Genomic DNA, 14,368 nt, shown 5'->3' on the forward strand with positions numbered 1-14,368 from the left:
TAATTAATTCCAGTCAAATTATCTGTTCAGCCTTCAAATTGAGAGCTGGTACATTGTGGAAAATGCATTAAACTGTAATCAGAAAACGTGGTTATATCATAGACCCTGGAGTATCTGTGGTATAAAGGCTGCGACGAATTTCGAATTATAAATATGTACAATGTAGCCTATCCTTTAAATACGTCCATGGAACAGATGGCCAATGTGATTAATAGATAGGCCTACGTGTGGACTGCTGAAGAGGTACAACTTTTCCTTGCTCTCATCGAAGAAGAAAAAAACATTACAGCTATTTTAGATGGAAATCAACGCAATTCCACTAGGCCTATATATCAGGACCTAAGAGAGGCTGTTATCAAAAGGATACGACAAGCCCTGGAATGTGTGTAGTTTCTCGCTCCCACCACTTGATGGAAACGCACCTAATTCGAATTTCTTTTTTGCAAACTTCCTAAAGATTGGCATCACCTTTTAGATGGAAACGTGACTACTGATATGAGAAAACACACACATTGTTTTGCTGACGGTACATTTTCCAAAATATTTCACAAATTCACCTACAAATTATATTTGATTATATATTTCCTTCTTTAATAGGTCCATGTATATTTCACCGTTGCTAAGCTGATCGCTGTCCAGGAAAGTGGATTTTTTGCCGTCTTTCGTACCACTCCGCAAGTGGTTCGGTAACTTGTCAACCCCAGCGTCTTCGGTTGCTAATTAAAGGGGACATATTATACCACCAGGTGTGAGTGTCATTAGTCTTACAATTATCGGAAATATCCCCCCCCCCCCCCTGTAGGGGCTTATTTTAATGATAATGACAGGGGTTCTATACATTATCCCTTACATGGCCTATATATTATATATATATATATATATATATATATATATATATATATATATATATATATATATATATATATATATATATATATATATATATATATAAAATCTGTTAATATTCAAGGATATGGTGAAATTAAGAAAGAACAACTTAATTTTAAAGCTTTACAATACAATTAAGGTAGGCGACTTAATATTATAAAGCATATTTATTTCCATTATTAGGCCTATTTATTTACACATAAAGTACAATTTAACAAACGAGGTCAGAATATTAAAGCTGTCTGTTAGATTCATTTATTTCATTGGCCTCGTTCATCCCAGCATATTGTTGACATGTCCTGGAGGAAGGTGTTCTTTACACTTTATATAATAACAACATAATTACATTTAATAAAATAGTAGGCCTATTGTGGATTGCGTAGGTCCCACCATAATTCACACAAAATTAACACACACAATTAACAACATGATCTCCGTGAAAAAAAAATTAACAATAATTTCAACCATTGTTTGGCTACTTCAGTTGTTAATTTTCATCCAAATAAAAAAGACATCATCTATACTATAGCTAACTAAACCTGCTTCTTTAACACATCTGTGTATTAAACAGTGTTTTTTGTATGGCACCAGATCAGAGTTGGTGTTGTGGTGCGTGTGTGCTCCATCCCTACTACTCCACCATCGTTTCCACTCCACTGCGCTTTGTGTGATGGCAGCGTGAGCAGATACAAAGGGCAACAAGGCGAGGGGAACAAAAGAGAGGAACCAAGGGGGTTGCTGCGAGGAAAACGTTCAGAAACACCAAGTCGTGCAAAACTGCTAAGCACGGGTTGGCTTCGCAGTTATCCGTAGGCTGGAGCTCGTGTCTGTCTTTTGGGGAGCAGCGAATCAAAGCTTCCCAGACGCCAGCGAGAGGCAGCAGACTGTGCGTCCTCCTCCGCCGCCGCGCACGGTCCTGTTGATGATGAATAGGGGAGCAGTAGTGGCACACCACTTCCAACATCTCCGAGTCTGACGGGAATGACAAATAAAGAATAAAGGAGCCCTTTCAGCGGACACACAAGAGCAGAGGAATGTGCAGAGGTCCGTGTGGCTCGTTTCAAGCTCCCCCAAAACGGCATTTTTGGATCCTATGGTGCTAACTGATTGCTTGTAAACACAGTACACACTGCACACCAGTATTTACTGCGAGTTGGGGTTTTTGGGGGTCTTCTTTTGTCAGAGAGGGGGGGGGGGGGGACAAACTTCTGCAATGGCACTGGTCATGGAACCTGTAAGCAAGTGGAGCTCGAGTCAAGTGGTGGACTGGATGAAAGGTAGGATATACCAAATATCACTAAATGTTCTTTAATTTGAAGTGTTTTGTGTATCATTAGAATCAACACTTTTGAGGCGAACGCGTTTGCACCTGCTGATTCTCCCTTTTGTGTTCCCTGAAAGGATGTACGTTTTTGGTTAATTGCGCCTTTCAAAATCTTGGTAAACCTTTCAGTTTTAAGTCAATCGACATGTTCTCCTGCATTTAAGATGTAGGCATTTGTGAACCAGAAAAACTACGTTCCATCATCCAGTTATTATCTTGCCCTTGTGTTGCTGCAGATTTCATATCATACGCATTTTCATCAAATCTAAGATAAACATATTTAACGCCACTCCATTAAGCTCTTCATTCAAAACGAGTATACTGGACAAATCGCCACTACACTGGCTTTCTTGAACTTCCAGGGTTTTGTGATCTGACTTACGCAACGACAGGACTTTGAAAGCAGTTTACATGAAAATTAAATGATAATACAATAATCTAAACAACTTGTGTACGAACACAACTTTATCAGAATTATAACTACCAGCTGCAAATATTTAATATTTTATGCACTGAAGCAAAATATGTCAAACAACTGTTATGATACTTATCTTAAACTTAATTTAGGCTTAATGTTAAGCCTAAATTGACACACAACACAACACACATTTCTGTTGAGCTCTACTTTTCTGTTGAATAAACAGTAGGCTAGATTGTGTATGATATCCCAATTACAGACTCTTGATACAGATAGGCCTATATGGTTGAAGGAAAGGTTTAAAGCCCGGCCATATTTAGGATGAAACATACAGGATATCATGTTTATTTTAAACCTCTGGCCAGCAAACAACCAGAGCTCGAAGATGACCTAAGATAAATGATAGCCGCACTAAAACGTCACACTTTGACGTTGATTAATCATTTTTGGAACACAGGGTTTTGTGTGCTTGCAGTTTTTCAACTTATGTATTTATTCCTAGTATTTTGCATTGGTGATCCATAATAATATGCTCCACTGACAGAATAGGGGTACCACTGACTGTCATAACGCATTAGTCATATATGTGTTGATATGTATTGATGTTACCTCAGAACCTTCCATTAATAATCCATTAGCGAACATGTTGTCTACATTCATGCACAAAGATCAGAGGCCAATAAGTAGGAGTTGGTTTGCAACCAGGTTTACATATTTGATCACGTTGCACTTGACAGTTCATTTGCCGGCCATGTGTGAGTGCAGCTGTGTGATGTACCGTCGGATGTATACACACACATCAGGAAGCACTGACTGTAGAAATCGTGCTCAACATCATCTGGGTTTTTACAAATATGTATGTGGGCTGACTGTATGCATCCCCGACGCAGGAGGCACAGGATTGGTGGCTGGATGAGAGGCCATGTTGTGACATCACTAGGAGCTTCTTCGTGGCCCTCGTGTGATAAGTGGAGCAGAGACAATCCGTCCCCACAGCTCAGTGACGGTCATTTAACGTGATGGATAGAAAGGCACTGAGACGCACGCACACACACAAAGAGGTGCTGAAGGGGTTTTGAATCTGGTCTCACGTTCATTCCTCTCCCCTTGCATCATTCTTCGATCAGACAGGATGCTTGCTTCCGCTTTATTTGCATATGTCACCAGGCATCATAATCTAAACGACCTATACCCAGAATTAAATTCTCGAACCTATTCCAAAAATCCATTTCCACCAAGATTCCGATTCCCTAGCCATTCCAAACGTCCAGGGTTTCTGTTTCCTAATATAAATTAACATGCATGCATTTGTGTTTTTATTTGTTGGGCACCTGGATTTTTTTTTTGGTGTAAAAATAACAGAAAGTCAATATGGTATGAATAATGTTGTGAGAAGTGTTTAGACATCTGTTCGTACAAGATTGCAATTATAAGTATATTATGATGAATTCTTCAATCTGTTTTTCGATCGGTCAACAGGGCACTACCACTTTGGAAAATACATGTTTACAGTGCTAGTGCTACAGTGCACTTTCAAATAAAAAACATGTTATCTAATCTGAGGATGTAGCGGTTTATAGTTCCTTAGAGTGCGTGGGTCTCATTGCGACCCCATTTGGGATGGAGAGATTACTTTGCACAGTTCATATGTTAATGGAGATGTGACCCTTTTAAGGACCATTTTTATTGCTATTATTAATAAAGCATTGAAAAGTATCAGTTGAGTTGGATAAATGCAGTGTGCCTCCTCAGCATGGTTGTTCCTCTCTCTCTATGAAATAGTGAGGTATAATATTGTTGCTTTTAATTTTTTCTTTGAGCTGAGAGAGCCAAGTTATTTTATTTCTATAGGTAAAAGATATGATTAATAAATAAGGTTTGGCTTTAGTAAGATATTCTTTCCATTGCTTAGTCTAAGAATGCTCTGAAAAGCACCCTGCCCCCTTGTCCTGGTTCTTATTTGCTGGTTTTGTCCCGTTGTCGAGGGGAATCCCTGCCAAAACCCTGTGCTGGGGTTTCTATGGTTACGGCGGGAATTCTTCATTGACACAAGGAGTCTCAATTAACTTGGTAAAAAGACAGATTAGTAAAGCCTTAACATTTGATAAGAACCATGAACAACCCACATTTAGAGGACAGCTGAACTCAAACAGCATGCTTGATGAGCTTAAGGTCCACCCCAATGCTTAACCCTGTGTAAATAACCTCTATCTATAAGTAGTCTGGGTACCATCTTGTTTTCGTTAAAAAGGAAGAACACCACTGAGGAGCCATGAACATATAATTGCAGAGCCTTTGTGTTGTGGGTCTTTTGTTCATCTCGTGTTCATAGATTTGAGTGCAACCTTTTTAATTAAAGCTAAAAACGTCCCCAGCAGTTTAGTCATGACTGAAATAGGTCATCTGGTAGAGCGAGGTCCAAGTGACCAAGGTTCTCCACCACTCTCTCCCTTCATGAATCCATTCTGAAGTGGATTCTAGTGGGGTAAGTTTCAGTTTCAGTTCAGTTTAATACATTTAGTACAAATTAAAATGTATATACTTTAGGGCAACTTTGAGGGTGAAGATTTAAACTGTGTGCCCCCCGAACACTCATATTATATTATTTTACGAGTCATCATATTCAATCCTTAGCAGGAATAAAGTCTACATTCAAAATACAGTATATTGAGTGTACTTAGTTATGCTATTTCAACTGGATTTGGTTTCCCTGTATTTACCCTTTAGTTGATGAATTACAGTTTGCGCTGTGACTACTTAGTAAGTGACCATAGGCCTAAAACAGGACACCATTAAAAAATAAATAAATCTAGAACAAACAAATATAAATGTTTGAGTTATTATGACCAAGAACTTTTAGCCTTTTAGAGAGAGCCAAGTTGAATGAAGAGCCTTGAATGAAGAACGCCACAATACTCGTTATTTGAAGTGTTTGGCACTGAGGGAATCTGAACGAGCCCCCATCATGACTCATTGATCCAAACGGTTTCTTATTCTGTTGCTGTCCCTCAGGCCTGGACGACTGCTTGCAGCAGTACACCCAGACCTTTGAGAGGGAGAAGGTGGGGGGCGACCAGCTCCTCCGCATCACCCACCAGGAGCTGGAGGACCTGGGTGTGTCCCGGATCGGCCACCAGGAGCTCATACTAGAGGCTGTGGACCTGCTCTGTGCCCTGGTGAGTCTCCCACAGCCTCCGCATCCTTCTTCTTGCTCCTCCCCATTGCTTCGCTGTGACTGGTTGGTTCAAACCTGCCCACATGCATCCGGCCCAAAGCACAGGCATCCCTGGAATCTAACCTTGCTTGGGAATGTTGTTGGGAATGTTGAGAACCATGACGATGATTTATCCATGAGGAGGTTAAGCAGGCGTTCATAATGATCTATAAATTGAAATCAGGTAACCTCCCCCTGCCGTGGAGGAAAAGGAAGATAACTGGTTGAAGATGGGCAAAATTAACATCATTAGCAACCAGTTTGACTTAATTAGTACTAAAAGGCCATCATGATAATGAAATTCATAGAATAATTTAAAACTTAGATTAATCAGAATCAGCTAATACCCGATTCTGACCGGGCTTCTGCAAGCTTACTTATGATTGCAAAATTAATTGGGTCTTTCTGTAGTTTGTAGAAATGCTTCTTCTAAAGTGAACTTTAATAAGGCAGCAGTCACAAAGCATTTCAAATCCCTACTGAGAGTTGTAGATACAGCAGTGTATTGGCCTGCATACTGATATGGATACAATCCAAAATGAAAAACGGAGTAGTAAGCTCAGCAATGAATTATCAATTTTTATCAAATGTCTATAAAAGATAATCGGTTGTTGGACTGCAACCGATTACAAAATGACAGCTGTACTCTTCCAACCTATGATTGGAATAAACTTGAGGCAGCAACTTTCCTATTTATCTATCATTATTCTCATTTTATCAATATTTTAATTATCATAATTGTTTTACTTATAATACAAGTATTGTTTCAAAATTGATGCAGACGTAGCACCGTAATATAGTTGTACTTATTTTCATTATTTTTATATTCACATAATATGTTATTCTTTATTCCTTATTAACGTTATATCACTTTCGGACTTGTTGTTTTGACCTAATATTACATATTGATGCTGTTGATATCTTCCCATCATGTAAACCACACTATCTCCTTGATAATATTTCGTATTGATCCTTTGATGGAGGATGGTGTTGAGTATGCAGGAGTTAAAGTGTCACCTAAAAGATTAATTTTAGGACCGCTGGCACACACCCCTCCTCCTCGCTCAGGGATCTGACTCCAGGCGATGCAGTAAATAAGCAGAGTGAGCAAACGCAGGGGAAGAGTGGGCGGGCGAGGCGCTAGAATAAGTCATCATTCACAGCAAAGTTCTGGTTGGAGGGAAGTTGGGGCTTGCTGACTGGGGCGTGGATGAGATGCTTCCAGACAGCGGAGAGAGCGGCAGAGAAGAGGTCCAAATGGGAATGAAACGGCAGGGGGGGGTGGGGTCACAGATGTTATCACAATCTAAAGTCTCCCGATGCTGCGTGGTGCTCTGGCTTGAGCCCGGCGGCCAAAGCCCCTTATGTAACTGGGATTTAGCTCTAAGTCTCCGGCCGCGGCCCCCCCTCCCCCACCCACACGCCCACCGCCCTCTCCGTCCCCACAGTCCCTCCCAAGAAACGCCGACATGACAGACGGCCCAAAGGCCTGCTGCCATGTGCAGCAAGGCATTGTGGGTAGGCTTGTTTTGCCGCTCTCTCTCCCCTGACATGCAGAGTGACAGCTGGAAGGGATAGAGGTGTGTGTGTGTGTGTGTGTGTGTGTGTGTGTGTGTGTGTGTGTGTGTGTGTGTGTGTGTGTGTGTGTGTGTGGGGGGGGGGGGGGGGGGGGGGGTGGGGGGGGCGGAAATGGGATTGGATGTGTATGTGTGCGCAATGGATGTATCATTAGGTTTGTGCCTCAAACACACACACACACACACACACACACACACACACACACACACACACACACACACACACACACACACACACACACACACACACACACACACACAAACATACACTCGCTCGCGCACACCCCACACACACACACACACACACACACACACACACACACACACACACACACACACACACACACACACACACACACACACACACACACACACACACACACACACACAAACATACACTCGCGCGCGCACACCCAACACAGATTTCCAGTGAACCCCACTCCCCTGTCTAACGTCGTCTAACTCACAAGCCAAAAAGCCCCCCCCCCCCCCCCCCCCCCTCTCTCGCCCCCCACCCACCGCCTGCTATTCACTACGGGAACCAAACAAACAAAAAACACATTTATTTCCTGTCAAATACCAAACGTTCCAAACCCCTCCGCCAGAACTACGGGCTGGAGACGGAGAACCTGAAGACCCTGTCCCACAAGCTGCACGCCTCGGCCAAGAACCTGCAGAACTTCATCACCAGCCGGCGCCGCAGCGGCCACTACGACGGCCACGCCACCCACAAGCTGCCCAACGACTTCCTCACCTCCGTGGTGGACCTCATCGCCGCCGCCAAGAGCCTGCTGGCCTGGCTCGACAGGTGAGACTCACGGGAAGAACCCGCCCCCACGCGGGGGGGCGTGCCCCGCGGTGGGACGCAGCGGGAGGCAGGACCACTGGGACCAACCCAGTGGGCTGCCTCCCGGGCATCATTACCCTGATGGCGTCCTTTGAGCGAGGCGCCCTCACTCCCATCACTGTGTCTCAATTCACTCTGATGGTTACTCCGGTCACACCGCCCGCTGAATGACAAAATAAATACTTGCGACCTTTTCCACCCAAGTCTGGCGAAAGAGAACAGTATGATTGTAACATTAAATATGGCGGCGTTCCATTTGGCGGTGCCAGGGGTGCACCGAGAGGTGGAGGAGACAAAAAAAAAATGAACTACTGCTGCGATGTCTGAAATGGAGCCATGTCCTAATTCACATTAAAGTTCCCACCTGTGAACACCCTGCGATGGGGGACCAGATGAGAGGAATCAACAGCAGTTTTCAAAGACAGTTTTCAAAGATCCATTGCCTCACAGGGACAGAGCACTAGTTTCTATACACTTAGATGCTAAAATAATATTGGCTGATCATGCAGTTTGTTTTGGTGAATATTCAATAAATGTTTAATAAATCAATATTTGATACCGTAATGCTTCGGATATGTTATTCAGCAAAACTCTGCTATAAATATTAATCTTACTAGTCAGTTTTAATGTTTGACCTTAATAATGTGTGTGTGTGTGTGTGTGTGTGTGTGTGTGTGTGTGTGTGCGTGCGTGCGTGTCTGTGTGTTTTGACTAGTCTGTACTAAGGAACTCTGTTTGAGGTTGCACATTGCATTGAAGATTGATGTTACTATTCATCTTGGATATTTAGCGATCAGAACGTGCACGGCAGCATCATGTTTGTGAGGAAGATGAAGATGGCATACTAAGTCATTAAGATAATATAATATTGATCCCAGGGAAATTGGGTTCACTCTGACTGTGAATGATGTTTAGCTGACACCATTTGATGAAGCAGGCCTGAGGCACACGGTTGACTAATGACCCAGGCATGCATTAAGGATGATCTAACGGTTCATTCCAGGTGCTACTTCTTTTTCAGGTCACCGTTTGCGGCGGTGGCCGACTACTCCTTGACGAGGAATAATGTCATCCAGCTGTGTCTGGAGCTCACTACGATTGTGCAACAGGTAAACAAACACACACACGCTAAGCCACAGGTCCTCTCAGTCAACTGCGTCCCCATTTTAAAACACAAATCTATGCAAATGAGCGTTATATAATCTGGTCTTTTACTGAGGTCCATGACTTGTCTCCATGGTTTCTTCTTAGTTTTACACGCACTGTTTTTATCGTGCTTGGATTCTTCCTCTATATTTACAGATTGATAACACAGCATGATGCACGACAAACTTAAACAACACCAAACATCAACACCTTTTGCCTGCTAACAAGAGTTTTCCGTTTTGCCAAACATGCCTGTCTGTGTGTGTGTGTGTGTGTGTGTGTGTGTGTGTGTGTGTGTGTGTGTGTGTGTGTGTGTTTGAGTGTGTGTGGTTGCGTGTTTGTGTGTGTGTGTGTGTGTGTGTGTGTGTTTGAGTGTGTGTGTGGTTGCGTGTTTGTGTGTGTGTGTGTGTGTGTGTGTGTGTGTGTGTGTGTGTGTGTGTGTGTGTGTGTGTGTGTGTCTGTGTGTGTGTGAGTGTGTGTGTGTGTGTGTGCGTGTGTGTGTCTGTGTGCGTGTGTTTGTGTGAGTGTGAGCGTCTGCCTCTTTAACTGCTCCAAGTGAGTGCACACATCTCCCCTCTCAGACCACTGCAACAAAAAGCTCATCAAATATCTCGGGAAGATAATTTCTCAATTCCCCGTTTCCCTTCTTTCCCTCCCACAGACGACGGACACTATGTCGAGTTTCCATCCCCATAATACATGGATGCAATCAAATTGTGAGGCTTCAAAGTCTTCTCCCCACTTCTGCTCATTATGAAGTGTGCAGCAAAACATTTGCTTTGCTTAATCCTCAGAGGCAGGCCAGGTGGGCTTGCGAGTGTTTGAGCGCAGTCATCCTTGGCGGAGCTACGCAGAGCTCTATGCTGGGCTCCCCTGATGAGGCTTCTATCGGCGCTGGCTACATGTGTTGTGCGTCCACTGCTTGTGTTTACGAGCTAAAATTAGAACTCATGGCGAACATCCCGACTCACGCAGTGGGTGTTTCTTTAAAGGGAGTTCTGAAGTATACAGGCAAGCTGGCAACATAGAAACACACGCTGGAGAGGAAGAAACGTTGACGTTCTAGTTGCTAGTTCTATTCAGATATAGGGTTTTGTATACCTGACTTATTTTATTTCTTCGCCTATTTATCGGGTATTAAGACGATCCGTCGTTTCCAAAGGGAAGTCGTGTGTTGTGTCTTCGCCTGGGAGTCACGGTCGGTTTGAAGCGTTGTCGGCGCGGGAGGAGGGGGGGCATGTAGGAGGGAGCGGTAGGAAAAAAAAACAACCAGTTTGAGGCCGGGATGGACAGATATAGCAAGCGAGAGAGAGTGGGAAAGGATTCTGTGTTTTCTATGCTGGTGGTGACTCACTGGTGTTTGTCTTTCTGCCGGGTACGTGTAGGCGTATGGGGGGGGGGCAGGTGCCAAACTGTTTTTGTCTCAGCAGCACACATCCTGTCCACCTACACCGATGAGAACCAAGCAGTAATAATAACTGTATTTTGACACATTCCCACCGATTGACCCCCCCCCCCCCCCTCCCTGTGCTACATGTCTCTACAGGACTGCTCCGTGTACGAGACAGAAAACAAAATCCTCCACGTGGTGAGTTAACCCCTCTCCCGCCCCCATAACATTCTTCTTCATTTCTCAACTGTTTCATCAGTTGTCCTACCTCCTTTCTGAACTCCGCCCCTACCCCCGTAGTGCAAGACCCTTTCGGGAGTGTGTGACAACATCATCTCCCTGTCGTCGGACCCCATGGTGTCGCAGGCGGCCCACCTGGAGGTGGTGAAGCTGGCCAACATCAAGTCCACGGAGGGATTGGTACGTCCCGCTGTCAATCAGGCCCTCTGTGGGCCGGTTGGCTGCCGGCCTTGGGCTTATGTAAAGAGACACCTCTCTCACGGCTCTATGTGGGACAGGATGTGTTTCTATCCTTCAGTAGAATTCTTGGATCATTTGTGCCGGGTACTTCACACTCTGTTAATGTGCCAACACTCCTAGAACATCAAAGTTGATTTTATTTCATCTTTATTTAGATTGAGCAACTCCCTAAAGCATGAGAGACCTAATAACGACAAACAATACAAGACATGATCGATGACGTGTATGTATATACAGTATACAGTAATAAACTGTATACAATTATACTTTGTGAAGTCAGTACTGGGCGCTGCTTGCTGAGATCAACTGGTGAGTGACGATCCATAGCCTGACCAGGAGACATCACAACATGGTGAACTAAAACGAGTCAGAGAGACACGACAAACAAGTTCCTCCCCGCGTCCGACAAACAGACTTCAGCTTAGACCGCGAATGCTGCAGAATTTTCTCCAGGCTTTCCTTGGCTGGGTTGACACTCCGATGGATGAAAGGGGGAAGAGGTTTAAACCCAGCACAAAGGAAGGGCTTATGCTTGCAGTGCAGATGCATGAATACAAGCATTTTTATTATCATTATGATGATTATTATTATTTTTATGGATACGCAGCCGTGTCAGATATTGAATCCTTGAAATCCCTAGACTATTTCTATGTGACAACTGGGATGCAGGCAAAGTACCAATATATAAATATCCATCTAGGACACTTTTACCTGCAGGATGGACACAGTCTCTGTGTCGCCCTCCCTCCTGCACAGAAAGCTTCAGCTGCTGCGACACTCCTTTGACTTCAACCAGTTTGTATCTGAGAACCAACTAAAGAAAACGGCATAAATAGCTTGAGTGTCATTTTGAGGGACGATCCAGAGACTACACTGAGTGGTGTGGTCCGTCCACGACGGAGCTGTCTTCATGTGTCCCATAACAAGGTTTACATGAACTCATGGATTCACGAAGAGATACAGAACCAGAGCCAACTATTTAATATAGCTATAGGATACATGGGAGTTATTCATGTGCCATGTTATTAATAGTGATAAAAGGTGTTCATTTATGCATGAGGCCGGATGCAGGACACATTGAGGTGGACGGCAGAGCAGAAACGTCCCCTTTGAGCGGGCACATCGCCTGGAGCCGGCCACCGTCTCCTCCATCTTAGTGCTGACCTACACTTCTACATGACTAGGTTGCCGGGGGCTACAGTAAGCCCCTCCCCCTTATTAATGTGGGTAGGGGCGGTGGAAACTCTCTCAGCCGTTCAGTAGAACCTCAACGGTGTCCTGGGTCGGGGCGGTGCCTCAAAACAAAGCTATCACCCTCCTCTCGGGCCCTTGGCATGTGGCTGATTTGGGTGTGTGTGTCTGTGTCTGCTGTTTGGGTGTGTGTGTGTGTGTGTGTGTGTGTGTGTGTGTGTGTGTGTGTGTGTGTGTGTGTCTGTGTGTCTATTTGTGTGTATGTGTGTGGGTCTGTATCTGTGTGTCTGTATGTGTGTGTGTGTGTGTGTCTGTGTCTATGTGTGTGTGTATCTGTGTCTGTATGTGTGTGTGTGTGCGTGTGTGTCTGTATTTGTGTGTGTCTGTGTCTGTGTGTCTGTATGTGTGTGTGTGTATGTGTGTGGGTCTGTATCTGTGTGTCTGTATGTGTGTGTGTGTGTGTGTGTGTCTGTGTCTATGTGTGTGTGTGTGTGTGTGTGTATCTGTGTCTGTATGTGTGTGTGTGTGCGTGTGTGTCTGTATTTGTGTGTGTCTGTGTCTGTGTGTATGTGTGTGTGTGTGTGTGTGTGTGTGTCTGTATTTGTGTGTGTCTGTCTGTGTTTCTGTATGTGTGAGTGAGAGATTATTTGCAGGTAAGAGTTGTTTTCTTAGTGTCGTTCTGTTAGGTGTTGCGATGGGTCGCTGAACATGGCCCTAATAGCTTCCCTCTAATTGCCGAAAATGTCATCCCGTTTGTTACTGGGGGGATGTAGTTAAAGTCCACTATGTTGCTCCTGATTTAATATAGCCCTGGTCTTCTCTGCACCAGGACTGTGAGGATGGCTTCTCATGCCTGCATTGGATTTGGCTAAAGCTCCACTGAGGAATTAGTTTCACCATCTATTGAACTTTAACTATGCATTTAGTCATAGTAATAATTTCCCAGAAAAGCATAGAATAATATATAATAATAAACACTCATGTATATTTTATTCTTATAATTATGAATATATATATCATATATATCGTGCATAATATATAAACTAAAGTTTACATGAATAGCTAATTTTACCTATCAAATAAGGTAACTATAAAAACAATACCTAGAAATATTGACATGGGAACATGAACATGTGTACTTCTGTGTTGTTTCACCACAGGGAATGTACATCAAATCCACATACGACGGGCTTCACGTCATCACGGGGACCACAGAAGGAGTAAGTCCTACCTAACCTAACCTAACCTAATTTGGCATGACCACAACCCATGTTGTAGAAGGTGTGGATCCCAGTGTCCAGTATCCGTGGGTGGTTGTGTTAGTGCAGCAGTGTTTTAAACCGAATGTCTCTCCCTCTCAGTCGCTGGCAGACCGCTGTAAGAAGATCCATGCTGGGGATGAGGTCATCCAGGTTAATCACCAGACAGTGGTAGGAGCTCTCATCACATACCATACCACGCCCAGAGGATAATGGTGCATGTGTGCTTGTGTGTGCGTGTGTGTGTGTGAGGGTGTATGTGTGTGTGTGTGTGTGTGTGTGTGTGTGTGTGTGTGTGTGTGTGTGTGTGTGTGTGTGTGTGTGTGTGTGTGTGTGTGTGTTTGTGTCCATGGTGGTTTGTGCAATAGTGTGCGTTGGTATTCCTGCATTGTGTGTGTGACTATCATGATTCATGTTGCGTTGCCTGTGTGTGTGTGTGTGTGTGTGTGTGTGTGTGTGTGTGTGTGTGTGTGTGTGTGTGTGTGTGTGTGTGTGTGTGTGTGTGTGTGTGTGTGTGTGTGTGTGTGTGTGTGTGTGTCTGTATATGAATCCCTCATGCAGCAGGACTTTCGATGTCCTGGCCCAATTCTGTTCCTCTGTATTTATAATAATGGATGAAGATCATTCTTGAAAC

At 43.9% G+C, this 14,368-nt stretch overlaps 1 protein-coding gene across 1 annotated transcript in view; it reads left to right on the forward strand.

The window, feature by feature from the left end:
• The first annotated feature begins 2,101 nt into the window (after window positions 1-2,101).
• Window positions 2,102-14,368, forward strand: part of LOC130385976 (connector enhancer of kinase suppressor of ras 2-like) — a 28,524-nt gene continuing 16,257 nt past the window's right edge. The window contains exons 1-8 of the mRNA XM_056594764.1: window positions 2,102-2,165; window positions 5,643-5,806; window positions 8,027-8,229; window positions 9,272-9,377; window positions 10,961-11,002; window positions 11,105-11,224; window positions 13,636-13,695; window positions 13,837-13,905. Coding sequence (XP_056450739.1) covers window positions 2,102-2,165; window positions 5,643-5,806; window positions 8,027-8,229; window positions 9,272-9,377; window positions 10,961-11,002; window positions 11,105-11,224; window positions 13,636-13,695; window positions 13,837-13,905 — 828 coding nt within the window. The remainder of the gene's footprint in view (window positions 2,166-5,642; window positions 5,807-8,026; window positions 8,230-9,271; window positions 9,378-10,960; window positions 11,003-11,104; window positions 11,225-13,635; window positions 13,696-13,836; window positions 13,906-14,368) is intronic.

The sequence above is a fragment of the Gadus chalcogrammus genome, chromosome 7 (assembly GCF_026213295.1).
Source record: "Gadus chalcogrammus isolate NIFS_2021 chromosome 7, NIFS_Gcha_1.0, whole genome shotgun sequence".
NCBI lineage: Eukaryota > Metazoa > Chordata > Actinopteri > Gadiformes > Gadidae > Gadus > Gadus chalcogrammus.